Source organism: Sceloporus occidentalis, unplaced genomic scaffold (genome assembly GCF_023333645.1).
Source record: "Sceloporus occidentalis isolate IW3139 unplaced genomic scaffold, rSceOcc1.0.p SCAF_22, whole genome shotgun sequence".
In the NCBI taxonomy this organism is placed as follows: Eukaryota; Metazoa; Chordata; class Lepidosauria; order Squamata; family Phrynosomatidae; genus Sceloporus; species Sceloporus occidentalis.
In genome coordinates, this window is record NW_028317002.1 from 11,969,790 (window position 1) to 11,996,564 (window position 26,775).

The 26,775-nt window shown below is 41.1% G+C and overlaps 1 protein-coding gene across 1 annotated transcript; it reads right to left on the reverse strand.

Moving 5' to 3' along the window:
• Positions 1–1,926: 1,926 nt before the first annotated feature.
• LOC149301050 (S100P-binding protein-like) lies at positions 1,927–26,660 on the reverse strand. The gene is made up of 6 exons (XM_089484594.1): positions 25,257–26,660; positions 24,696–24,793; positions 24,263–24,354; positions 23,823–23,907; positions 22,773–22,864; positions 1,927–2,096 (listed from the first exon to the last, which is right to left on the reverse strand). The coding sequence occupies exons 1-6, from the start codon at positions 26,658–26,660 to the stop codon at positions 1,927–1,929; spliced, it is 1,941 nt and encodes a 646-aa protein (XP_089340720.1).
• Between the last annotated feature and the right edge of the window lie 115 nt (positions 26,661–26,775).

The following is a 26,775-nucleotide window of genomic DNA, read 5'->3' on the forward strand; positions in this document are numbered from 1 at the left end:
GAAGGTCACCAAAAGCTTATATTTCACTATCAAAGCTTTTCTGATCTTGTAAACTAGGCCACACATGAAACACATTGCATAGATTACATAGAAATGACAATTTCAGAGGGGTCAATATGCCAAAAGTTAAGCCCATGAAACATGCACCAATGCCTGGGTAAAGAGGTTGCTTGAACAGTTTGAAGCTCATTAAACCGATGCTTTTCTTTACCATTTCCTACAGGCCCTTATCATAAAACATGTTACCACCATGTATGCAGCAGCTTTGTTTTTTAAGTTTGTCAAGGTGTATAGATCTCAATATAGGATGGGAACTGGCTAATTTTAGTTGAGTCCAAAATGTATGAATGGGTATGTGTGAATTAGTGAGTGCAGGAGTATTTGTGAATGAATATGTGTGAATGAGTGAATTAATATTTGTGAATGAGTATATGTGAACAAGTGAATGAATGAGTATGTGTGTGATAGCATGGACGTGTAAGTGGGTGGCAAAGATGGCACGGACAGGCTGTTTGGGGCAAAGATGGTGCAGACAGGCTGTTGTGGGGCAAGCGTGGTACAGGGAGGCCGTTTGTGGCAAAGATGGCACAGGAGGGCTGTTTTGGGACATATATGGCACAGACATGTTGTATGGTGAAAAATATGGCAAGTTCAATTTGGGTGCTAGGCAGGTCCTGTGGATGCAATCTGGGTGCTGGGACAAGTTCTATGTGTGCAATCTAGGTGCCAGGGCTGGCCTTTGTGGTTTGCGACCTGTGATATATGCCTGCAATTTAGGGTTTCCATTCATTATTCATTTTATATATACACACCTGAACTACATGAGGGAGGAAATTGAGGTGAGGTACAGTAAAGGAGGGGACAAAGAAACACTGGGGGTGATGACAGGGGACTGGGAACCCCGAGGGTGGCCTGCACAGGGTGCCTGAACACCTAAAGCCAGCCCAGACCTGCACCGTTCATTTGCTATGTGATCGGCAGAGTATTGTGCTCCTCCTCTGCCCTGCCTGTGTCACAGTAGGTTCAGAAGGAGGGAAGACCACACTGACTCTGTCAGTCTTCTCCTAATCTGCAGAGTCACTGCAGAGTCAGTTGTTGTTTTTTGTGGTGTTCCTTTGGTGTTGGAGTGGAGGGAGTATTTATATGCTAGCGGTGTGGGGGTTCCCAAGCAAGTGCTTTCCCAGGGTCCAAGAAATATTAAAAGCATCCCTGCCGTTTCCCCTCCTATCTCATCCAATAGGATGGTAAAAAAGAAAAAAACCTGCTTTTCAAACACATTTTGCATTGCTGCTTTGGATTTGCTGTCTAGGTTATATCCAACTGCAGAAAAGAACGTTGTTTTGTATATCCCTGTTTTGGGGTCACTATGAGCCAATTTTAGAACATGGAGTGTTTTTTTAATAGTATTTTAGGGGTACAGGGTGGTATAGGTGATTATTTTTGTGTTTTTATTATTTTTTTCACTTTTTTATTTTACAGAGCGGTATACTACAGCTAGAGATCCCATATTGGGCATTTTCAGGGAAAGGGAAACCTTTGTGATGTCATGATGACATCACTAGATGGGTTTTTCCTGTGCTACCAAAGTTGTGTGCTCATAGAGTACTGTACACTTAGTTTATTATTAGTTTTAATTTTCTAGAGGGAGAAACGTCTAACCTCTGCAGGAATTCTTTTTTTAAAAAAAAATCTTCACAAAGGGGATAGTAACTTAATATGCATAGTTCACAAAGAGCAAGAATACAAAATGTAATTATGCTACATCAATCCAGAACATGGTGTCCAATGACTAGTGCTGAGAAGAATAGTTGGCTGAACATATCTTATTTAAGGGGGCTTGCTTTTTAGTGTCTGTGACGGGCACGCCTTGTACCCCGGATGGGTACGCCCGTTGGTTCTGCTATGCTTCCTGCCGGGACCGAAAGGTTAACCACTACCAGCACTAGACGATTCTAGCGAGGCAGCGTCCAGGGACTGGCCTGGTGTCCTCCGGAACGTAGCACTGCAGCTCACCGAGGCGTAGCTGAATACAGTGCTGAGATTGTCCTGAAAAGGACAATAGGTTATATAGCGGGTCCCTGAAGCATTAGACGAGACTAATGGCCAGGGAAAGAAGAACACTTTATTGGGGAAATAGAGGTTAGGTGTGAGGAAGACCATAAATTATGTCCACACCTTCCCGCCCTGCCCAGACAGTCCAGCGCCACATTCAGGCCACTGAGCCCTGCAATGCCCGTACCACCTTAAACCGGCGTTTTCAGGATGATCCCGAAGGAGCGGCGGCAATCCTGGGGTACCGATAGATAGCTCGGGCAGCAGTTCAACGTTTCCCTGGGATGGACCGCGAGACAGCCGGCGTGCGATAACCGTGCCGGCCAATCTCCGCTCTCCTGGCAGCACCAGCGGCCGGGAATCTATAGGAGGCTTCTTCCCCGAATCACCCCTGGTCCGTGCCCCCACCACCTGTAGGGTATCTCCGTGCAACCGTGCTGTGGTCGGGCCGATGATGTCCAGGCTATACAGGGTTAAAAGTCCGGGGGCAGGGCATGTGGCACATGGATAGGGTAGGACATGAGGGAGAACAAAGTACACACAAGTAAACACCATGTATATGGGAAAAAAAATACATAAATCACCAATAAATCAGTACATTTTAACCCCCGGATGGTCATGACAACTACTTCAGAAGGCACCGATTAACCCAGGGCTGTCACAGTGTCTTTTTGTCTCCAGATTCATAATATACATATTCCTCTATATACATAAAATACATTTATTTTGGCCAGCCGTAGCTACTCCTAACATGACTGTTTTGCTTATCATGGAGCTGAAACAGTGAGACTGGACTTCCATTTAACCCAATGAGACTCTCCTGCAATTTAAAACCCTCTCTGGACGCCATTAATGAGGCACCAAAGATCTGGGCAGAACCTACAAAAAAGGAAGCACACCTTAAAAAACATATACATTCACATTTTGGGGTGCTGCTGAAATGGGCAACATCTACATATTACAAAGCAAGGAATCAGCCCACACAGGGGCGTAACTAGAAGCCTCAGGGCCCCCCCACCGCCAACCCAATCTACCCCCTTTCTCACACTATCTACCCCCTCTCCCTCCCTTCTCACTATCTACCCTCTCCCTACCCCCCTTCTCACTATCTACCCTCTCCCAACCCCCCCTTCTCACTATCTACCCTCTCCCTACCCCCTTCTCACTATCTACCCTCTCCCTACCCCCCCTTCTCACTATCTACCCTCTCCCTACCCCCCCTTCTCACTATCTACCCTCTCCCTACCCCCCCTTCTCACTATCTACCCTCTCCCTACCCCCCTTACCATGCAGTCCTGCGGTGGGGGCGCAAGGCCTCTGTCTCGCTGCTCTGCCGCGGTGCGCACGGCTTCACTGCTGAACGCCGGCATATGACATCACATGCCGGTGCTTAGCGTGAAGCGACGGCACCCGAGACAGACGCCTCACGCTCCCACCACTGCAGTTGGGGCAGCGCTGAGGCAGGCGACGGCAGGGGAGACAGAAGGGTGCCGAGCGGTTGCTGAAAACGACCGCTCGGCACCCCTTGGACCTCCCTGACTGGCAGAACTCCAGGGCCCGGTCCCCTGGGACCCCGGTAGTTCCGCCACTGGCCCACACCCAGCAAGTACTCGTTAATATCTGACTTGACCCTGACCATCCCTTGCGCCTCCTCAACGGTGCCAGACTACTGAGGTGGAAGTTTCTGCAGCTGCTGTGACAGGCCTCTTATAACACTTTTCCCTTGCTGTTGGGGAGCACTGGGATATGATGTGACATCCAAGTGCAGACCACTGAGGAAGAGGTCAGTGCTGGCGGCTGTGCAGGCCTCACCCTCCACTCAGATACAATTGGGCTGGATGAGGGAGCTCGCCACCAGGCCTCTTCACTTTTAATGAGAGTGCACTGGGTGTAACAATGGCCCAAAATTGCGGGTGATAAAACATCCTCATCTAAATGTGGTCAACACCCTAATAGTTTATAACTCTGGGAGTAATTCTCCCTGGGTAGTCACAATGCTATCTTTAATTTCTCCAGTTGAAAGACAACACTTGTAGAAAAACAAAAAATACAGAAAATTAAAAGTTTAAAAATTCATTGGAATGCATCAAAAGTGTTGGCCAGAAAACAGCTAGGAATACATTCATAATTTTTTCATTCATATGTTTTAATGATCTTAAATGCTATTGGAAAACACTTAAAACACATTGAATTCACTAAACAATAAAATGGTAACAAAGAATGCAACAGTAGCAGATAATTAACTTTAAAATGTGTAAACATTTTGGGTTTTTTTATGGCTTTGGGAATGTATTATCAGATAAGAAAAAAAGAAAATAGGGGTGCTTCATTGAAGGGGTTGTTTGCTAGGCCTTATTGTTTTTATAATGAAAATATACGAAATCTGCTAATGATTTACAAAAGTGACTTTACACTAAATGTGGACAACAGATTCTAAATAATGAGTCATGAGATGTTTATAAGCTTACATGTAGATACTTGTGGATGTTCAGCTAGTACTCAATTAACCGATAACCTGCGGCAGGAAAATGTTGCTTAAAAGTCTAGCATTGGATAAAAACATATAATTGGATAATAATAATAAAAGTAATGTATCTATGTAGACCATTGACGGATTTGTAACAAAGTTAGAGTAAATTAATTTATTACATTTGTAATTGTCTAAAGACAAAATACAAAACATCATAATTTTATGAACAAAGTAAGGTATACTAAATAAATTGTATAGAGGAAATCCCAAAGGTTTTTTTGTAATTTTTGATCATAACATACAGTGCTAAGGGTTTAGAGGCTACAACCATCATGTCCGCTCTTGTCTAGTAATTACCAAAAATGTAATCCTTGAAAATGTATGTTACTATGCATTTCAGCAACGACATCCACTTAAGCCACGACCCACAGTCTGTCAGTTTCCGGATTACTGGGCATGTTTACTGAACACGAAGCAATGGCTGTTTTGGAGGCTCAGTAGGCTGTTGCCCCTTTTACCCAGTGTTAAAAATGGCCCTGAATTGTTAAGATGTGTGATGTAGAAAGGTAATAGACAAGCTCTGTCCTGATCGTCCCTTTTCTATACCCTAAGCAATAAATTACGCAAGATGGATTGAGTCATGTTTTTAACACCTCTCACTTGATTTTTTTCATGAATTAAGTCCATGCTCTAAAACATGGACATGATATATCTCTTTGTTGATTAATAAAAAAGTGTGATTTAATTTTCTATTTATTTAGTATACTTTTGTAAACTAAACATTATATTTGCAAAGAAGACTCTACATACCCATTTGTGTCCATTGTAAGAGAAAAGCCCCCCCCCGAAACCTTAAAATGCCACCATTTTTCTGCCTATGCTCTATGCCAGGATAGGACTAACAATTTGTCACCCTCCCAGAAACAATATTTCGTAGATGCCCATGCTTGAAATGATCTCTATATGCACTGTAATTTTACCCCAAATATTTTAGATTTTTTCCTTATTAGGTAATGCTACTGTGCGAGGCAAGTCAATATATAGAGGGTAGATAGACATATAAAAATATTTTTTATGGAGACATAAATACACAGGTACACTGAAAGCCAGGTACATAACTGGGCCACACTTTCTCTCATGGGTACAGCTCAAAGTGCAATGTTCTGAACGTTCCTAACCTACTTATATAAATGACAGACACAGTGTACTCATGGGGCAAGAAGTGAAATGGCCTAAATCAGAATTTCCTAACCTCTGTTATGTGTACCTCGAGTTATTTCTGACAGAGCTGCGGCAAGAGTGTGCTTGAGGTGGGTGCAGGGGATGCACTGAACCAAAGGTGCAAATTTAATGCAACATCAACAAAGTATTTTCAGATTAAGGATTGTACTGTACTGTACCAACCTGGGGCGTACCTAGAGTATTTGGCACCCCCTCACTTTAAAATGTAAAGACACCCACAAAAAAATAAATGATGGCAAGAATACTTATTTTACGAATTTGTAAACTGTATGTCAACTGGAAAAAAACTAGAAATCTGAAAAAATAAATTAGTTTAACCCCTTGATGACAATTGCCGGTCCGGGCACGTCACGGAAATTCAAGTCGATAACGACAAATGACGTGCCAGGACCGGCACGTCTTTAAACGGGTGCAGAAAGCGATCTATTTTCGCTTTCTGCACCGAAACGGCGTTGCTGTAATGCCTCGACCTCGATCAACGATCGCCTCCTAAACTTAAATGGTGTCGCTGGAATGCCTCGATCAGGAGGCATCCAGCGACACCAAACACTTACCTGGGGATGGACTGTGACCACTCCAGAGAGCCGCAGCTGCCGGTGATCTTCGCCATCAGCAAGATGGCGGCGGCCCGGGAAAAAAACCAATAAAGACTAAAAATTTCGCTAGATGGTCTCCAGACCCTCTAGAGAACTCTGGCTCCACTTGCAGGTTGAATATAGGTACTGCATTCAACCATGCAAGTCAATGGAGCTCAGAATAAAATAAAATTAATAATAATGGAAAAAAAATAGTAAAAAAACAGTAAAATGTAAAAATAATTTCCCACTGATGTCACTATCAGGGGAACCTTCAAGTTGAAAAAAATGTTAAAAAAATAAAAAAAGGCAAAAAAAATATATATATATATAAAAAATATATTTTTGTGAGCAAGTCCTAAAATTAGCATATTAGCTTAAAACAATTCTCGCATGGAAAGAGTTAAAATACTGGCATATTAAATGCCCATGGGGTGTCTACTTTTAAAAAATGTACGATTTGATGGGGTAAATTGAATTGGCCGGGTTCAACAAGGTCCCAATTAACACGGCGGGAAGGATGGCCACACATCTAATTTCCAACTAGAAAAATGCACACGTACCAAATGTGGCCTTTTAGTTCCCCCCAAAAATGACAAACCCATGCATGTGGGGTATCACTGTACTCAGGAGATGTTGCTGAACACATATTGGGGTGTCGTGTGACAGCGGCATATACCAGGAGCTGTAAATTCATACATAAAGTAGGTGTGTGTGGGAAAAATACACACAAAAATCCTACTGCAAACTTTGAAAAAATGCTGGTGGTAAAATGTGTGCATGCAAAGAGTTAAAATACCAGCATTTAAAATACCCTGTGGTGTCTAGTTTTCAAAAATATATGGTTTTGTTGGGCACACTGAAATGGCCCGGCTCAAAGATGTACCAAATAGGGGATGGGCAGTGGATCCCCAAATGCCAAAGTTCAACATTGAAAAATGTGTATGCCCCAAATGTGGCCCTTTTTGCCCCCGAACAGCCAGGCAAAATCATTCATGTGGGGTATCACTGCGCTCAGGAGATGTTGCTGAACACATATTGGGGTGTTTTGTGATAGTGACATATACGAGAAATTTTTAATTCATACCTGAAGTAAAATGTGTGTGACAAAACAAATGCAAAAAAATTACTACCATAAAGTTTGACAAAGGCTGATGGTAGAATTAGTGCTTGGAAAGGGTTAAAATACCAGCATTTGGAATACCCTGGGCTGTCTAGTTTTCAAAAATATATGATTTGATGGGGTAAATTGCATTGGCCGGGTTCAAAGATACCCGAAATGGCACATGGGGGAAAGAATTACCAGATTTGGAAAAAATGGCTTTGAAATAGCAAAACGCTACCTGTACTTATTGCTCCATAACGTGCAGAAAAAAGCAAAAAAACATAAAAACATTGGGTATTTCTAAACTCAGGACAAATAGTAGAATCTATTTAGCAGGTTTTTTTATTACCTTTTATAGATGAGTAAAAAAAATTTCAACTAAAAGTTATAAACAGTCCTTTTTTTCTAAATTTTTCACCATATTTTATACTTTTTTTAATAGTAAATAATATGATACAATCAAAACAATGTCATCTAAAGAAAGCCCTTCTTGTCCTGAAAAAAACAATATCTAATGTGTGTGGGTTCAGTAAACGGGAAAGAAGAAAATTACAGCTAAACACGAGCAGCGCAGAAATGTTAAAACGGCCATTGTCACAAAGGGTACAAAAAGTAAAATCAGCCTTTGTCACAAAGGGGTTAAATAAATAACATTTACTGAACAGATATGGTACAGCGTAACCCCAGCACTATACACTATACACCATTGGGATGCGGGTCCCACGGAACCCGCCAAAAAACTTGCGGGCGGTCTTGCTGGTGTTGCAGGCGGGAGCGGGCGGTCAGACACTGCACCTGTGGGTCCCGGTAATCCCGCTAGGGTGCCTTCGCGCTGCTCCCTCACAGCGTCTCTTCTCTTGCTCCGCCCAGGAACACCTCGGAGTCACGTGATGTGACGTCACTTTCGCACACTGGAGCGCCTCTGTCAAAAGCCCCATTCAGCCCTGAAACAAGCCTGAGAACAAAATCAGTGCTTGCCTTTGACCTATACTGTCACCGGAGTAAGGAAACAAGTTAAGTAATAACAGGCCCAATGGCCTTCCTAAAATACTCTTCTAATTTCCCTAATCCCTTTTCTCTGTTCCAAATTTTCCCACCGTTGAAGCTGGCCCAGCCTACCGCCCTTTGTTCTCTATAGAGTACTCTATAGGAGTAACTGGGAAAAGCACCTTAATGGTGCTCGCTCCTAGGCACTCCCTCACTAGTTTCTTTGGTATGAGACTGTTTGGGACAGTAAACTGTCCCCTAAAATCTTCATGGTGTTCCATGGTGTCATAAAAACATGTGCAAGAAAACCTATCATGGCAGCAGTCTTAAGAAAACATCATTCACTCTCCCTATGGTCTTATGCAATCATGTGAACACACGAGATTTCTTTTTTGAATGGCTCTATTCATGGGAAGTGGGTGCTGCTGATCATTCACAAACTGATCAGCAACCTCAGAAAGGTTAAAAGAAAATTGTGATCATTGCATGGAGATGAGACTATGGTTGCCTGCTTTAATGCCAACAAAAGTAAAGTAAAAAAAATAAATATTAAAAACAGGCAGCCAGCTGACTTGTAATGACTGGAACACTGGAAAAACATTTAGGCATTATGCCACAGCCAGCCCCCTAGCTGGGAAACCACCAAAGTGTTTTTGAAAAAAGAAATAAATAATAATGGCTTAATTTTGCAAAGATTGGTGGCGAAATTGCTGCATGACAAGAGCCTAACTGCTGCTAGTTGTCCAGCTTTCCAAAAATATGTACTATGTGACTATCATACATTTTAATTTTTAATATATTATTCATACTAAATGTTGGACTATACATCTAAAACTGATATGACAAAAAAGCCCTAAAAATAAAAAGGGCAATTATAGCTAACCAAACATATTGTAAAGCCACAAAAAAAAGCTCCAGATTTTGGTGTACCCTCAGTAGTGTAGTACCCTTATTCAAGAAGGGGTTAATGCTATAATTTATTTGATCTAAATTATATATATATATATATATATATATATATATATATATGAACTATTTATTATATAGTATATCCCACTGGAAGGTAGTACCCCACATAAAGCTAGTTGCACATTCATCTGATGGCTGAAAAGGTGCAGAAGGCTAGATTTTGCCTAGGGTTCTTTGACTTTTAGATTTTAGGGTCACTGGGAGAAGGGTTTCACATATTGCATGCATGTAAAGTGATTTTGGATTTACACATGCATGCTGCCCATTTTATTGCATGTGTATTGTTAGGACTGGATATTGTGCACAGTTTGAACAGCGTGGTATGCCATTTAATGCAAGATAATGTTAATTTGCATAATATAGCTACTGCTATTAAAACAATCGTACCAAATAATACCATGTGAATGGGACATGATAACCAAAAAAAAACCTCCTATTGTGGATACCACCTCTAAGTTATCGGACTGAAGGACTTTGTTCGGTTCTGGCTGTGTTTTTAAGAATATATAATGTTATAAGCCATAACATTATTGTGTAGGTTCCCCTTTTTGCCCCCAAAACTGCCCTGACCCGTCGAGGCTTGGACTCCACTAGACCTCTGAAGGTGTGCTGTGGTATCTGGCACCAAGACGTTAGCAGCAGATCCTTTAAGTCTTGTAAGTTGCGAGGTGGGGTCTCCATTGATGCATCCCGATGCCATGTGTTCTCCAGGTAAGCGACTCACACGCATCCATGTGATGTAAAAAAAAAACACAATTCATCAGATCAGGCCACCTTCTTCCATTGCTCCGTGGTCCAGTTCTTATGCTCACGTGCCCATTGTAGGGCTTTCGGCAGTGACAGAGGTCAGTGTGGGCACCCTGACTGGTCTGAGGCTCTTACATTTTTCTCTCTACTTTTCTTTGGAGAGCTACTAGTTAATTTGCCATGTTTACAATTTAAATGCTTTAAATAACTTTGTTTTAAGTGACTTAAATACATTTGATAATAATTTCATACTTAAGAAGTTTTTGGTTACTCTCTCAGTTGGCCCCATGATGTCATGGGCCAAAGTGATATTAGAAATTATGTGTTAAAATGTCCCTTTTCTAATAAAAATATTGTGAACCTGACGTGCAGTGTGACCAAAAACCGGCACCATGAAATATGGGGTTTGTTAGTGATATACATTTGCATTATACAGGACCATCCAAGCTGTTTCTGTAGAACAAACTCACTGGGGATGGCTGTTCAGAAGGTACAGTAAAATGAAACTGTAGCTCTCCTGCAAATAACCCCAACTGAAAGTTTGTTTGGGCTAGGTAGTTAAAGTCAGATGAGAGATTAAACCAATTTTGAATCTGCACCTAAATCAGTGCAATCCATCATCTGATCACGTATTTAATTTTTTGTTTGATGTTTCACTGCTGTCTAGTGTGAAAGGTCTTAATCCTTTCGTGGCATTATACATTTTTATGACCTTGGTATTTAAACATAAGCCTTTAATAACTGAATTCAAAACAAATATACAATGGCCTGGATAATAATAATCTCTTCCTCAGGCCAGGTTTTCAAAACATTAATAATCCTTTTTTTCTGAGATTAATTTGTTAACTGCACACAGAGCTAAGCAATTGCAACAACTCCTTTAGAGTGTCCTTGTTAAGGTGCATGGGGTATAGAACCATGGATTTTAAGTACCGTATGTACCTGAACAAGGACACTCTAAAGGAGTTAGTGCAATTGCTTTAGAAATGTTTACATGACATGGACTGGCACACTCACCACCTACTCAAATGCCATCACCCACTAAACATGCAGAATTATCAGGGGCCACTGGGGCCCATTGCCCACTCTACCCCACATGGCATAGCCGCTTGTAAAGCCCCTGCTATTATCGGTTTTCAGCCAAAAATTAACACTTGTTTTAGTGGTGGTTAAAGGTGTGGCTTTAGAGAAGATGAATGTATTGTATTTACAGTATCTCCCAAAAGAGAGTACACCCCTATTTTTGTAAATATTTTATTATATCTTTTCATGTGACAACACCAAATAAATAACCCTCTGCTACAATGTAAAGTAGTGAGTGTACAGCCCTCAAAATAACAACACACAGCCATTAATGTCTAAACCTTGGCAACACTCATGCAGGCCCAGACCATGACACTCCCACCACCATGCTTGACTGTTGGCAAGACACACTTGTCTTTGTACTCCTCACCTGGTTGCCGCCACACACGCTCGACACCATCTAAACCAAATAAGTTTATCGTGGTCTCATCGGACCACAGGATATGGTTCCAGTAATCCATGTCCATAGTCTGCTTGTCTTCAGCAAACTGTTTGTTTCTTGTGCATCATCTTTGGAAGAAGCTTCCTTCGAGGACAACAGGCATGCAGACCAATTTGATGCAGTATGTGGCGTATGGTCTAAGTACTGACAGGCAGACCCCCCACCCCTTCAAATTCTGCAGCAATGCTGGATATGACGCTGAGTACGTGCGCTCAACTTCTTTGGTTGACCATGGCGAGGCCTGTTCTAAGTGGAACCTGTCCTGTGAAACCTCTGTATGGTCTTGTCCACTGTACTGCAGCTCAGTTTCAGGGTCTTAGCAATCTTATAGCCTAGGCCAGGGGTGTCCAAGTTTTTTCTGCAGTGGGCCACTTAATCAGAATTGTATACGTGCGAGGGCCGCACTCATTTTTCACTGTGAGAAAATATGGCCTTTAATAAAATATGCAGATTAAAATAAAGTAAATGACACAAAACCTTTACTTTTCCTCTCACTGATTTCTGGGCCTACAAAGTTTTGTGACTACAAATTCAGGATTCTGGATAAATAAAAATGAAATAGTTCTATTTATTTTAGGGATGCAATAAAATGAAAATTCTGGACCAAAACTGAAAATTCAGGGTTCACTTAAACGAAAACGAAAATGACCCCCCCTCACCTTTAAAAATAATAAAAAAAATCCCACACTTTTAATAAAAGTAAGTTACACACCAAAATTGTACAAAAAAGTTATATGATTGTTAACAGCAATACCCAGATTCCAGCATGTACTGGTTGGCTGGGCATGAAAGGAGTGCTGTCAACAATCATATATAAATTAATAGTTATTGTATTTTTTGTCCAATTTTAGTGCGTTAACACACCACAATCAGTGGCGTCGGCAGGGGGGGGGCCAGAGGGGGCCATGGCCCCCCCTAAATCATGCTGTGCCCCCCGGTGTGCCCCCCCAATTGAAACGCCGTCTTTTTTTTTTTTTTTTACTAGATCCGGAGGAGAGAGAGAGAGGCGCCGAGCGGTCGCTGAGGAATAAGTTCTCAGCGACCGTTCGGCGCCTCTCACTCTTTTCCGCGACCGCGAGGCCTCTGCCTTGGTCGCAGTGCCGGCATTTCAAGCCGAGCGCCGGTATATGATGTCATATCCGGCGCTCAGCAATGAAGCCGCGCACACTGCGGCAGAACCAGGAAGACAGAGACCTCGCGATCCCGCCGCTGGACTTCTACAAGCCCAAGGTAAGTGAACTTCAAAGGGGGGGGGGGGAGGGTAGAAAGTTAGGAGGGGGTTAGAGAGTGAAAAGAGGTAGATAGGAAGTGAGAAGAGGTAGATAGGGATACATTGGGAGGGAGAGAGGGGGTAGATAGGATAGATTGGGAGGGAGAGGGGGTAGTTAGGATAGATTGGGAGGGAGAGGGGGTAGTTAGGCTAGATTGGGAGGGAGAGGGGGTAGTTAGGATAGATTGGGAGGGAGAGGGGGTAGTTAGGATAGTTTGGGAGGGAGAGGGAGATATTAACATATATTGGCAGCAGGGGCTAATATTAATATTAATTGGCAGCAGGGTCTAGTATTTATATTCATATTGGCAGCAGGGTCTAGTATTTATATATATATCGGCAGCAGGGGCTAATATTAATATATATTGGCTGCAGGGGCTAAGTTTATATATATATTGGCTGCAGGGACTAATAATATATATTGGCAGTAGGGGCTAATATTAATATATACTGGTAGCAGGATCAAATATTAATATATATCGGCAGCAGGGTATAATTTTTATGTATATCGGCAGCAGGGTATAATATAAGTATATATCCGCAGCAGGGGCTAATATCAATATATATCCGCAGCAGGGGTTAATATTAATATATATCAGAAGCAGGGTGTAATATTTCTATATATTGTCATCAGCAGGGGCTAATATTAAAGAATGAGAAATAACTGCCTAACGTGTGTGTGTATATATGTGTGTATATATATATATATATATATATATATAGTGTATATGTACCGTTTTATAATTGGCCCCCATACTTTGGTTCCTGGCCCCCCATGTGCCCCCCCTAAATATGAAAGCTGGAGACGCCACTGACCACAATTGGACAAAAAAAAAATCAACAATATGACTTGGCATGATAGGAGTGTGATTGCTAACAGGAAACACACTCTTTTTATACCCAGGCAACCAGTAAATGCTGGAACCTAGGCACGATTGGACTGTGACTGCTGTTAGCAGATTGCTGTTAGCAATCACACTCCTATCATCCCAAATCAGCCAGTACATGCTGGTAAAGGGTGGCTGTAAGTGCAGACCCCATACTGCTGGCAGCATCAATACACAAGGGGGGCAGCTATCCAGGTTTCAGCATGTACTGGCTGACTTGGCATGATAGGAGTGTGATTGCTAACAGGAAACACTCTTTTTATACCCAGGCAACCAGTAAATGCTGGAACCTAGGCATGATGGGACTGTGATTGCTGTTAGCAGATTGCCGTTAGCAATCACACTCCTATCATCCCAAGTCAGCCAGTACATGCTGGTGGTACAGGGTGGCTGTAAGTGCAGACCCCATACTGCTGGCAGCATCAATACACAAGGGGGCAGCTAGCCAGGTTTCAGCATGTACTGGCTGACTTGGCATGATAGGAGTGTGATTGCTAACAGCAATCACAGTCCCATCATGCCTAGTTTCCAGCACTTACACATCCGTGCTATCACACACACAAATTCATTCATTCACAGATTCATTCCCTCAATCACGCATACTCATTCAAACACCCTCCCCCACCCCCTTACCTGCACTACAGCTCTTGATGCCGCTCACAGACTTCAGCAGGGGGCGTGGCCTCCCGCTTCCTCTGTACAGGACAATAGACCCTCCCACAAGTAAGCAGCAGGGCTCTTGTGATCCTGGCTGCTGATCTCACGCGGGCCGCACATCGAGGTCCCGCGGGCCGCATGTTGGACGCCCCTGGCCTAGGCCATCTTTATGTAGAGCAACAATTCTTTTTTTTTTCCAGATCCTCAGAGAGTTCTTTGCCATGAGGTGCCATGTTGGACTTCCAGTGACCAGTATGAGAGAGTGTGAGTGCGATAACACCAAATTTAACACACCTGCTCCCCATTCACACCTGAGACCTTGTAACACTTACTAGTCACATAACACCGGGGAGGGGAAATGGTTAATTGGGCCCAATTTGGACATTTCCACTTAGGGGTGTACTCACTTTTGTTGCCAAGGTGTTAGACATTAATGAATGTGTGTTGAGTTATTTTGAGAGGACAGAAAATTTACACTGTTATACAGGCAGTACACTCACTACTTTACATTGTAGTAGAGTCACATTTCTGCAGTGTTGTCAGATAAAAAGATATAATAAAATATTTACAAAAATGTGAGGGGTGTACTCGCTTTTGTGAGATACTGTACATAATTTAAGAAGCATATTTATTTTTGGGTGTGTAGAACTCATTAAAAAAAACATAGAAAAGGGGATTCGGGCCCCAAAGCAGAAATGTTTCTTTTAAAGAGAAGTTTTAATACATGTAAAAGTAGCACTGTATGTTTTCTTTGCTTCTGGTTACATTAAAGGGATAAGTGAAACGGACAAGGAAGGTTTTGTGTGTAACGTATTGTGAGAGAAATCTCTGCTTTAAAAAGGAATAAGAAACAAGGTTTAAATCAACAGTGAAATAGTCTATATTAGTGTTCTTTTTGTATACATTTAATTAATTAATTAATAAATGTGTCTTACTGAGTGTTAATCACAGAGGGGGGTCTGGTTATTGGCTGAGGGAGTCTTTTTTTTTTTTTTTTTTCTTAGCGCTTAGTAACAGGAGAGTTTCTGATCAGGGAAAGGTGGTTGAATGCTGTGATAAACTAAACATGTTCTTGTTAAAACTATTACCATCTGGAGACCACATTATTATCTGAAATTAATTAGAACAGTTATGATTACCCCCTTTGCAAAATTATGTAACATTCCCTTAAAACTGTAGTCTGAGTCAGTCAATGTAATTTAGCACTGTATTTTTCAGAATGGCTGGAAAAAGAATCTAGTTGTTGCAATGAAGCAGTCAAAGTCCAGTCCTCAACCCGATTGAAATGCTGTGGCAAGGCCTTAAGCTGTGCATAAACAAATGCCCGCAAACCTCAATGAACTGAAGCAAAATGTAAAGAAGAGTGGGCCAAAATACCTCAACAAAGATGTGAGACTGATAAAGTCAAACAGAAAATGATGAAGTTATTGCTGCTAAAGGTGATTCTAAGGTCTACCTCATATTTCACACAACGCTTCTCCATTTTGGCTTTATTTTTGTTGAATAAATCAAGACACAGTGATGATCTAATATTAAATTGGATGTCTTTACGTGCACGAGCTATCTTATGTTTGTTGTTATTGGAATTTAGAATTTCTTCTCTCTCTTTGAGAGCCAGTTCCTCTATTGCCCTCTCAATAGACTCTTTACCATAGTTTTTGAAAATAAATACTTTTTTAATTTTTGTGTTCTGTATTTTTTAATGTCCATGCAATTTCCACGTATTCTAATGAATTGGGGTATTGCACTTATTTTATATTGTGGGAATATGGTGTTTTGCTTTTTTTTCATAATCCGATTCCATATTGATCTTATCAACACCCTATCTTTGCAGCCTACCTGTAGCTCTTTTTTCTCTACAAATGGTATTTCACACAAATATGATACATGTTGTAATTGCTATCTGTAGACCAAGACTTCAGTTTAAGAGCTCGTCTAGGTACAATGAAAAGAGCGAAAACTCTGCCCATCATACAAATTCTATACCTGTGTCACCATTATTGGTTTTGATACACAGTAGGATATCTTTCTCCCTGCCACCTGTAGCCACATCATCATGACTGACCTAGTTGCAATGCCAAGTCTGAATATCACTGTAGTTGCACATTTTGTTGTGCTGTCTGCTTTTCTATCCATGGGATCAGAAAAGCGAGATGAATCTTACAATGGGAAAGCTGACCATCTGGTGGCCCTTGCCTCTGGTGTGTCAATCTTTGGCGCAGCACATTGCTCACATAACAGCAATAGTCGTCGCCCTTCTGGAGACCGTAAGACTATTGAAGGTCTTGAATTACTCCATGCTCTTAAAGGATCCTTAAAAAAAACAATCCTAGTCTCAAAGTGCGGGGTTACACATGAATTTTGGCCAGGTAAGGATAGGAGCAGCTTGGATGTTTGCACATGATACATCATCTTCAACAAGGGGAGATAACATGGCATAATTGACCCATGGGAAATAGATTTAGCAGAGGTGAGGAGAAAAAACTAGCAGACAAAAGCTGGGAGATTAACAGAGTATTTACAGACACACTTTTCTCCATGGAGGAAATCACCTGCACCTGTGATATCATCATATTGAGTCTGGGGTATTTGCTATCATTTGGGAATCAACAAGAAATTGAAAAAGAGAAAAAAAGGCCAAATGTGTGCTCTCTGCAACATCACAGAGTCTCTGTACCTACTTTACTTCAACCAAACAACCACAGTACGCTTCTGCTGCATGGGCCTGTATAATGTATAGTTAAATCGGTAAAGATTCTCCAGAGGCTTATCAACTATTCAGTTAGGGATTATATAGGGCCAGCTCAGCCCCCCTTGCTGGAGAAAAAAAAAAAAAAGTGTTGACTTTTCATATCGAATAGTTAAGCGAGAGAGCCAAATCTCACTAACATGTGGATTTCCCTTTGTTAGAATGGCATATGCAAACCAATTGTTTGGTTTAAGTGTTCCCTTACTCTATGCAGAAAATCTCCAATCACTAGAAATAAGAGATGTAGGACTGCAGTGTCATGTAGGTTTGATGGAAGAGGTCACTCTAGATATATGAAATCGGTATTGTACTTACTAATAGGTACTAGAATAGTCTCATTAGAATAGAACTGCCACCAGCCAACACAGTGTTAAAATATGACTGTAGGCCTGTTAATGGACAGCCCTTTTCCACTAACTTTTTGGTTAGTGGAATGAATACATTACGAGATGTCTCATGTATCTGTATACTTACTGTCAAGAGCATATGGCTAATCAATAAAATAAAACTAAATATAAATATATATATATATATATATATATATATATATATATATATATATATATATATATACACACACACACACATTTATATACGTATGCATATGCCAATACTCATATTCCCTCGGTCAGGATTAATCTGTGAACTGGTTTTTCTGACTCTTGCTGGATAATCTGTTAGGATTACTGTGTATCTGAAATCAGATTTTATATCAATATTAAACAGTCAGTGTATAGAGGGGGGAGGGGTCACGCAAGGACACTAGGTCACCTCTCCCCAGGAGGGAGACCTATAAAGGTTCACTGTGTAATTACAATGTAACAATGAAAATTCCATTACAACGTTAAATAAAATAACAGCAATAATTTAAAGCCATGTGACAATTTAGTACCATCTACAATACGTTTGTTGAGTTAGGCGAATTATAATATTGCTCCAAAAAGCTGCTTTTACATTCTATGGCACTGCAATATTACAACAGAGATAAAAAGAAATACTATGAGAGATGCATGCTATACTCTGACATTTCTAATGCTAGACATGATCTCTTTTAGATTTATTTTTGCCTAGCTCTACTTTGATTGATTTTATACATGAGCAAATTGGCTAAATTGTGACTTTGTGTGGTTTGACACATTACAGCCTTTTGCCACGCAATTCTGATGGCACAAGGCACAGAGAGACACGAAAACAGTCTATTTGCTTTTTTAAGATGGAAATTCCATACATAGGACAGAAAGAGAATGTTCTCTCAGTTCAGATCATGCCAGGCAAGGGTGAAATATCCACCCCTGGTTTCATTATTACTTTGCAGATCTGAGCGGTGATAACTGTGTGTATTTGTAAACCGTGGGAGAGCACCTCGCTCATCATGGGTTAGAAAGAGACAGATGTGCTGTGATGGAGGTGATCCACTTGCAGGTGCCAAGCCGCTGATGACAGATGGCACAGACAGATTGGCACATGCGGGTGACATCCACAGTGAACTGAAACCACAGAAAATCTCCCAAATGTCTTCCTAGAGAGGTGGCATGAAGGAGATGGCTTCAACGCACAATGCAGCCTTGGTACAAAAATGGGATGACTAGGAAGACCAGATAAATCCTGAATAGCTGTTTAGCACCATCATTCCAAATATCCACCTCTAACTGTATACGTCTTACTCAGTGTTACCACGGAGCGGTTTATGGCCTTTACTAATCCCCATAGATGATATACACCTATCAGCCATAACATTATGACCACTGACCGGTGAAGTGAATAGCACTGATAATCTTGTTATCATAGCATCTGTCAGTGGGTGGGATATATTTGGCAGCAAGTGAATATTTCGTCCTCAAAGTTGATGTGTTAGAAGCAGGAAAAATGGGCAAGCGTAAGGATCTAAGCGACTTTCACAAGGGCCAAATTGTGATGGCTAGACGACAAGAACTGCAGCTCTTGTGGGGTGTTCCCGGTCTGCAGTGATCAGTACCTATCAAAAGTGGCAACAGGGTCATGGGTGGCCAAAGCTCATTGCTGCATGGGGGGGGGTGGTAAAGGCTGGCTTGTGTGGTCAAATCCAACAGACATGCTACTGTAGCTTCAATTGCTGAAGTTAATCCTGGTTCTGATTGTCAGATATTTTATGATGGAAAACATGTATTCTATATATTCTGTATTTTACATGAGCACAAAATGGAGTCAGAGCCACTTTATTTTACTTAATCATATAGTGATTATTTCTTTCTGTCTTTGTTCCCTCTATAATTGAGAACAAAGAAGTATTCATGTATATAGATGTTTCAGTATATATGATCCAATTAACGTTATCTTCCATGAGAAAGTTAAGGAGTAGTGTCATGATTAACTCATATAACGTAGTGGATGCATGGAAGGGTAACCCAGCAGAGGTGGTTAGTTTCTTTGTTTAAGCATTCAATGAGTTAATCTGAGGTTGATTTAATGTGTTTCTTTGTGAATGCCCTCTGTATCTGTTCTGGCTAGAGGTGTCATCTTCCCAAAGGACCCCTGTGGTGATTCATGGCCTAACAGATAAGGACCCTGAGTTATAGGAATTCCATTCCTATCTTAAGTGGAGGGGTTTCCATCACCTTTACCCCACCATAACTTATTGGCACATCAAAGATGGGACCCGATTCTTGGGGATGGTGTCATATAATCAGTCATGTGGTCAGAGGGGCGTTTGCTTGCAAAAGTCTGATTTAGGGACAAAGCACCGACCTCAAAGCAGAACTCCATGATATACTCTGATCGGAACAACATCGTAAGAAACCATCTGGACTTAAGGAGTTCCCACAGGCCTGCTTATTGGAGAAACTCGTGAGTGAGGGTCCTGTGTTTAAGTCCCATTGTTTTTAAGAACTGTTTGCTGTTTTACTTTTATTTTGTATGTCTTGTTTTTTGTAATTCTGGCACTGTGTAATCTTTGTCTTTTTGTTATTAAAATATTCATAATCCAAGTCTGTCTTTGGGCTCTAGTATCGATATCCACAAACCCTAAAAGAGGATAACACGTTACCATATTGTTATTAAGTTCTACAGGGTATATATATATATGTTGGTTGCCCAGGGGGGTTGATATATATATAGAGATAAAGGTTCTAATTCGGATTTCTCACGAATCCGGTATCAAAATCGTGAGTGGTGGCAGACTACCTGGGGGGATACAGGCAGGATTTGGGGGTTAATTTGGTGTAAACAAGGAAAAGAAAAAATGTCGGTGCGCTAAGCTAGTCTCAGGCTCAAATAATACAAATGTATAATATGAGGCCTACCAAACAGTGTGAGCATGCTGCAAATACAGTGTGTTGGCTGTACAATGTATACAAAAAACAAAATACTGTCTGCGCTTCTCACCCTAATAAAGTTGGCAACAAATATATAAACATAATATAAATGAGAGGTTTTGGTTATATGAATTGGCCAAAGCATAATTAAGCTCACCCGCCACGTCAAGGCACACTCTCAATAGGGTGAGATCCTACTCTCACCTCCTACATAGTGGGCACACAAAGCAGTGTATACTGCTACCAAAACCTTATTAATGTGTTGGGGGAGGTACAATTAAACCTCCTCCCATAATTAGTTAATTTGGTGTAACTTATGCCTTGTTAAGGGGTGAGGTTAGTAAATCCAGAGGCCTGGTGCTATTAACCCCTTCATGCCCACGCCCTCCACACAGTCACGGCTTGGCAAGTAGTCCTGACCTTGACAAGTAGACACTACATATCCTTAGGAATGTAAATTGGAATGGGGGATACGTCGTAAAACCACCAAAACCTAAAGTTACTACCTAGGAGGCAACGTCTGGAGATATGGGTGACTACAAAGACCTGATTTACTATCTAGGAGGTAATATCTAAAGATAAAGTGACCAAGGATAAATTCCAAACACATTTGTAATGGTCTTAAGTTATTTCTTAGACCAGAGCGTCTCTCGCAGGTAAATTAAGAAATTACAACGGTGTAAATATGAGTAGAAGTCCTAATTATAATGGGTAAAACCCACCGTTATGATTGGAGAATTCCAATCAAGAGGTGGAGGCTATGATAATAAGCCCTGTCTTTAAAAGCTTACATCTTTAATAATAATAGAGGAACTCACCCTAAAAAAACTGACCTAAACAAACGGGGCCACCTAAACCCTGAAACGAAGTCACCTAGACAAACAGACAGACCCTGACGGACTTATTCACCAAATTTACCCCAGAGAATTTGGAACATCTTAAGATCCTGACACCATATTTTACTCTTAGAGTTACTTTGAGTTCTAACCTATATAACTTTTAGAAAGTTATATTTCTTCCCACTGAACCTGGATTAACTTCTACAAGGACCAGTTGGACCACAGCAACAAGTGGTGGTAAATATAATTGTTTTATTATTCTGAATAGAGGTGAATTTTGTCTTCTTCATATAGAATTTTTTCCCTTTTTCTGGGAAATAGCAAGTATTTGACATTATTGTATATGACAGCTTGTGAGACTGCAGTTTATAACCCGTGATAATGACAATGATGGAAAAGGTATTTTTTACCTGTAGATGAAGTTTGACATTATTTGCATCTATTAGGAACGTCACTAATACTCTTAGACATTATTAAATTATTTTTAATTGTCATATTAGTTGAACTAATATATAAAGAAAGTAAGTGATATTTTTATTACTGCCCTGATTATCATTTTTGGTTGCTGAGTGGACTGGAAATTGTGTGTGTTAGACTCAAAGTAGTAATTCATATTGATAACTTTCGATTATATACTGTATTTGGAACTGATTCAATTTGACATGTTTTAAGAATTTTCTGTTTTATATTATGCACTGTGTGACTCATATAGATATTTTATAAATTGTGTTTACAATAAAGAATATTTTTGATTGATTATCGTTGTGATATCTATCTAATTTGAATTATAATTTTCGGCGATCTGAAAGAATTTAGGATATCTCTTTGTATTAATATTGTGGATGTTGTACTAGAATATTTGATAGCGTCGTTATTTTGCATGTGTGATAAAATATTGGTTTTGCCTATTTTGTCTCATTAATATCCCTAACATGATGGAAAGGTGTCAGAACACATGGGTGCCCATGCCGGACCATGTCCACTGCTGAATGCGCCTAAAATGGGCACGTGAGCATAAGAACTGGACCACTGAGCAATGGAAGAAGATGGCCTGATCTGATGAATCACGTGGATGGCTGGGTGCATCTGCATTGCTTACCTGGTGAACACATGGCACCAGGATGCACTATGGGAATAAGGCAAGCGGGCAGAGGCAATGTGATGCATTGGGCAATGTTTGGCTGGGAAACACTGAATCCTGCCATTCATGTGGCTGTTACTTTGATGCTGACCATGTATACCCTGATGGCATTGGCCTCTTTCAGCAGGATAATGCGCCATGCCAAAAGGCAAAAAATGGTTGAGGAATGGTTTGAGGAACGCAACAATGAGTGGCCTGCAAATTCCCCAGATCTCAATCCATTCGAGCATCTATGGGATGTGCCGTCTGATCCATGGAGGCACTTACAGGATCTGCTGCCAACATCTTGGTGCCGCCAGATACCACACCACACCTTTATAGGTCTGGTGGAGTCCATACCACGACGGGTCAGGGCTGTTCTGGTGGCAAAAAGAGGGGGGCCTACACAATATTAGGCAGGTGGTCATAATATTATGGCTGATCAGTGCATAAATATACAGTGTGGCCAATATCTCTATTCCAAATTAAATGAGTTCACACAAATGTCTGTCCAGTTTTGCAGGTCTCATGTTATCCTTAAAACCAAAATTTTCCATTTTGTGATCTGTATTTTGGCACCCTCACCATCTGCATTCATAGTAATCGTGGTTTTGATTTTAATCCGATAAAAAGTAGACGGGGGAGGGGATGAGGGGCACACTGATTTACAGATAACTCACTCCCTATCCATAAATCATTCTTAAACCAAGATAACCTGCAGGTGGGAGCCATTCCTAACAGAGAAGTGGAAAAAGACAATAATGTGAAAGAGGTCAAACAGGATGGGCAGCCTATAAGACAGGAATAAAGTCAAAAGAGAGGTACCAGTAGTAAGAGACAGAAAGGGGAAAACCAAATGTCTTAACGAGTATGCAAACAAAGTGTGAAAACAATTTATTAAAAAAGTAAACATCAGGGCCAGTACAGCTTTCACAAGATATAAAATGCCCATCAAAGACAATAAAACCAAAACAGAACTATAACAATATATACAAACTGAACGAACACTCATAGGAAATATGTTCTCACCATGGGTGCATCCTTCTACTGCTATCGGGTACATTCAGGTAGGGCAGGACACACCATACAAGTGTTATGTTACAATGGCCTAGAAGGGAGGACATCAGGAATTGGGCTCCTTTGAAATGTGCAGGGCAAATCCTGGAAGCGCTGCTTGTTGCCTCCATTTTGTAGCACCCATCTGTCCAAGGTGCACCATATAGATCTCTTCCTACCAGTTCGGGGGTGATTTCTGTAAGAATTAAACAAGGTAATATCAGACAGCCAAAGTTTCTCCTTTGGTCATGTAGTAATAAGAATAGAGAGAAACGTAAGTACCTCCTGGTAAAATCAGATGGGTGCTGCCAACTGGGGTGTTCTCTGCTGATCCTGTTCAGTAATGAGGCCAGCTCATAATTGGGATCTGGGACAAAAAAATACAGGAAGGTACAGTATGAGCACTCCTAACAAGGTATCATTACAAAACAGTATAAGTGTTGTATGGGTTTAATGACTAGCGCAGAAAATAAGGCTGTTGTGTGTGGTGGTGGTGGTAGGCAGATCATCCATCTTCTGAACCGTTTTTTTTTTTTTTTTTTTTTTTTAATACATAGGTTTAAAAATAATTGGACTTGTCTGGCATGGTGCGACAAAGCATGTGGTACAATATATTCGTCTACTAGTGTTATGCGTACTTCTCTTGGTGCACTCATGCGTTTTTGTTATTGTAACACTTTGTACTATCCCCAGAATAGCCGAAAAAAGGTTACATGACTAACCTTCTGATGTACTAAGTCCGTCAAGGTGCATTTCTACACGGTCAAAGTACTGTTTTTGGTTTTCCTTTAGCTGACACAGAGAAACTTGTGGTCTGAAATAAAGAATATAGAGGCCCAGAGAGGTATTTTGGGTGAATTGTTGGATTCTTTATTGGTAACTGATTAGGAAAATCACTGTCAAAGTGCAATGGGGAAGTAACCAGAAGTGGGTAGTGCAAGCCTTCTGCTGTATTTTACCCAGTCCTGTTGGTGGCCTGAAACGGATAAACGTTTTTTGTAATATGAAAAGTATTTCAATACAGATGCCTCCGTGCCAAGTTTTTCCCAAGACAAGATTATACCGTTTCAGACCGATTATAGGCCGCACTACCCCCCCCAGACTATAAGGGTGTGGCCTATAATCGGACCAATACGCTCTTAGAGCTACTGATACCTGAAGGTGGGTTTTGGTAAAGGAGCTACACTCCCCAGTTTCCTTGTTTCTGGCTTGACAGGAACTACTGACGTTTTGCGGGCTACAGAAGATGATTCCTGAATTACAAAAAAAAAAGAAACCAAAAGAAATAAGCTTCACCAAGTTGAACATAATAAATATTGGCACAAAGTTGTTTGTTAGACGACTAGAGGAAGTGTATTTGAAAAGATGAGTATATCAGATGCATAGAATAGGAATATTGCTTATTGGAAGTGATCTAAAAATTACCAACTGGAAGCACAAGCATAAATCTATTTTATGTGTTTATATGGATTTATCTAAAAAAAAAAAAAAGAGAGAACCCTGCAACGTTTAAGCATCTTAACTGTTGTGCTTGCAATTCTAAAAGTGTGTATACTCTGCGCAAACACTACTAACTCTGCCTTAGTATGCAGGGTCCCTTCACTACGGGGTATAGAGGTATAAGCAGGTCCAATACTTAATTTACACTATAAAAGAACAAACGGCATTGATTTTACAGTTTTGTGGTTAATATATGTGCTTGCAGGTAGAGTTTACCGGTGATGGATTTTGGTTCCCTGCAATGTAATTGCCATCAGGAATACTTGGAGGAGCTTCAACAGACTTGTTCTCCTGTTCAACTTCAGTGAGGGATGGCTGATCAGGGGAGACAACAAAATGGCCAGGGTCCATCTCTTGCCCGTTTTTTTTCAGACTACATGGATCTGTAATCACTGTCTGTTCTGCGAGAATAGAGGACTTCCCCATAGCTATCGGTAGCACTTTGGGACACAGTCTGTTATTAAATGAAAAGGGAAGCTGTGGGTTGTCTGAAGCTTTAACAGTAGCGAAGGAACTAGGCAACTGGAGAGAGTTGGAAGGCACTGTGGAGACTGTAGAGTCAGACATGTCCAACTCCAACTTCTGGCAGCTGGGGTAGAGAACAAGCGTGCAGTCTTCTTCTGCCGATGAGCTATCCCCAGGACTTAGAGCTAGGATATCATCAATGTCACAGTCAAAAGGCAAATCAGAACCCTCACTCTGTATTTCAGCAACATCAGAACCCATTCGTGTAGTGTTTGTAATACATGGGACCTCAGTAGCACCTTGATTTCTGGTGGTATCCCCCATGTTGAAACCAGGCTGATGCAAAAAGTTGTTTGGCAGTGAAGAGGCTCCAGATCCACTATCTAGAGTTAATCTCTCTACCACTGATTTACAAGGAGATGGAGCCCTCATGGTGTACAAATCAGAGGAGTTATCTCTAGGTACCTCATCCAGCAGTTCATTAGAGGGTAATGATGGGCGGGGGGATGGAATCATTGCAGCATAGTTATCCTCCTCTTCACTCTCCACTGTCCCAATTAAAGTACTGTCTTCTTGCTTAGGATGAGGGGCATTTTTTTCCACATCACAGTTTTGAGACTTTAGAGGGAGCAGAGTCCTGTCGGAAGGCACCTGAATCACAGTTTGTTTAGAAACTTCCACCTCGCTTTCCCAACCTGAAGGCTCAGCAGTACAGCAGGAGTCATCTTCCAATAATGACTCAATCTGATCCACAGTCAAATATAAGGGGGAATCACTCTCATTATCTGAGAGATCCAATAAAGAGTCATCCCATTCATTAGGTTGCTTGGATACCACATTCAGATTATGGCAAAGAGATACATTAGTGGTGCAGGGAGCAAAATCAGTGCGTAAGGGACAGTTGTACGCTTGTAAACGGCTGGAAGAGCAAGGAGTGCTGCAGCTAAACACAGCAGTGTGTATTCTCTTAGGGCTTGGGGACAATGTCGTTACCTCCTCAAGTTTGTGCTTTGTTCCTGTCGCTCTCTCATTTACAATTCTAATCCTCATTGCTTCCATACTGTCTGGTTGCAAATTCCCCAAACAAAACACAACTTGACGGTCAGAATTCTCTTTAGGTGAAGTCCATCCACAATCGTCACAGGAATTTTCCATGGAGCCGTTTGTAATTTATACTACTTAAAGGAAACAGAAGTTTAATTAAACGGCATCATTATCATTGTCCAAGTACAGTGGAGGTGCATTATGGAATGGCAACACCACCGGTACA

What these genes read in the sequence shown, in the direction of transcription:
- LOC149301050 (XM_089484594.1), bottom strand. Translation starts at nt 26,660, where the DNA reads ATGGAAAATTCCTGTGACGATTGTGGATGGACTTCACCTAAAGAGAAT. An exon ending in CGGACTTAGTACATCAGAAG is followed by an intron (nt 23,908 to 24,262) that starts GTTAGTCATGTA and finishes TTTTTGTCCCAG; the next exon opens with ATCCCAATTATGAGCTGGCC. An exon ending in AGATGTTGGCAGCAGATCCT is followed by an intron (nt 2,097 to 22,772) that starts GTAAGTGCCTCC and finishes CCTGGCCATTAG; the next exon opens with TCTCGTCTAATGCTTCAGGG.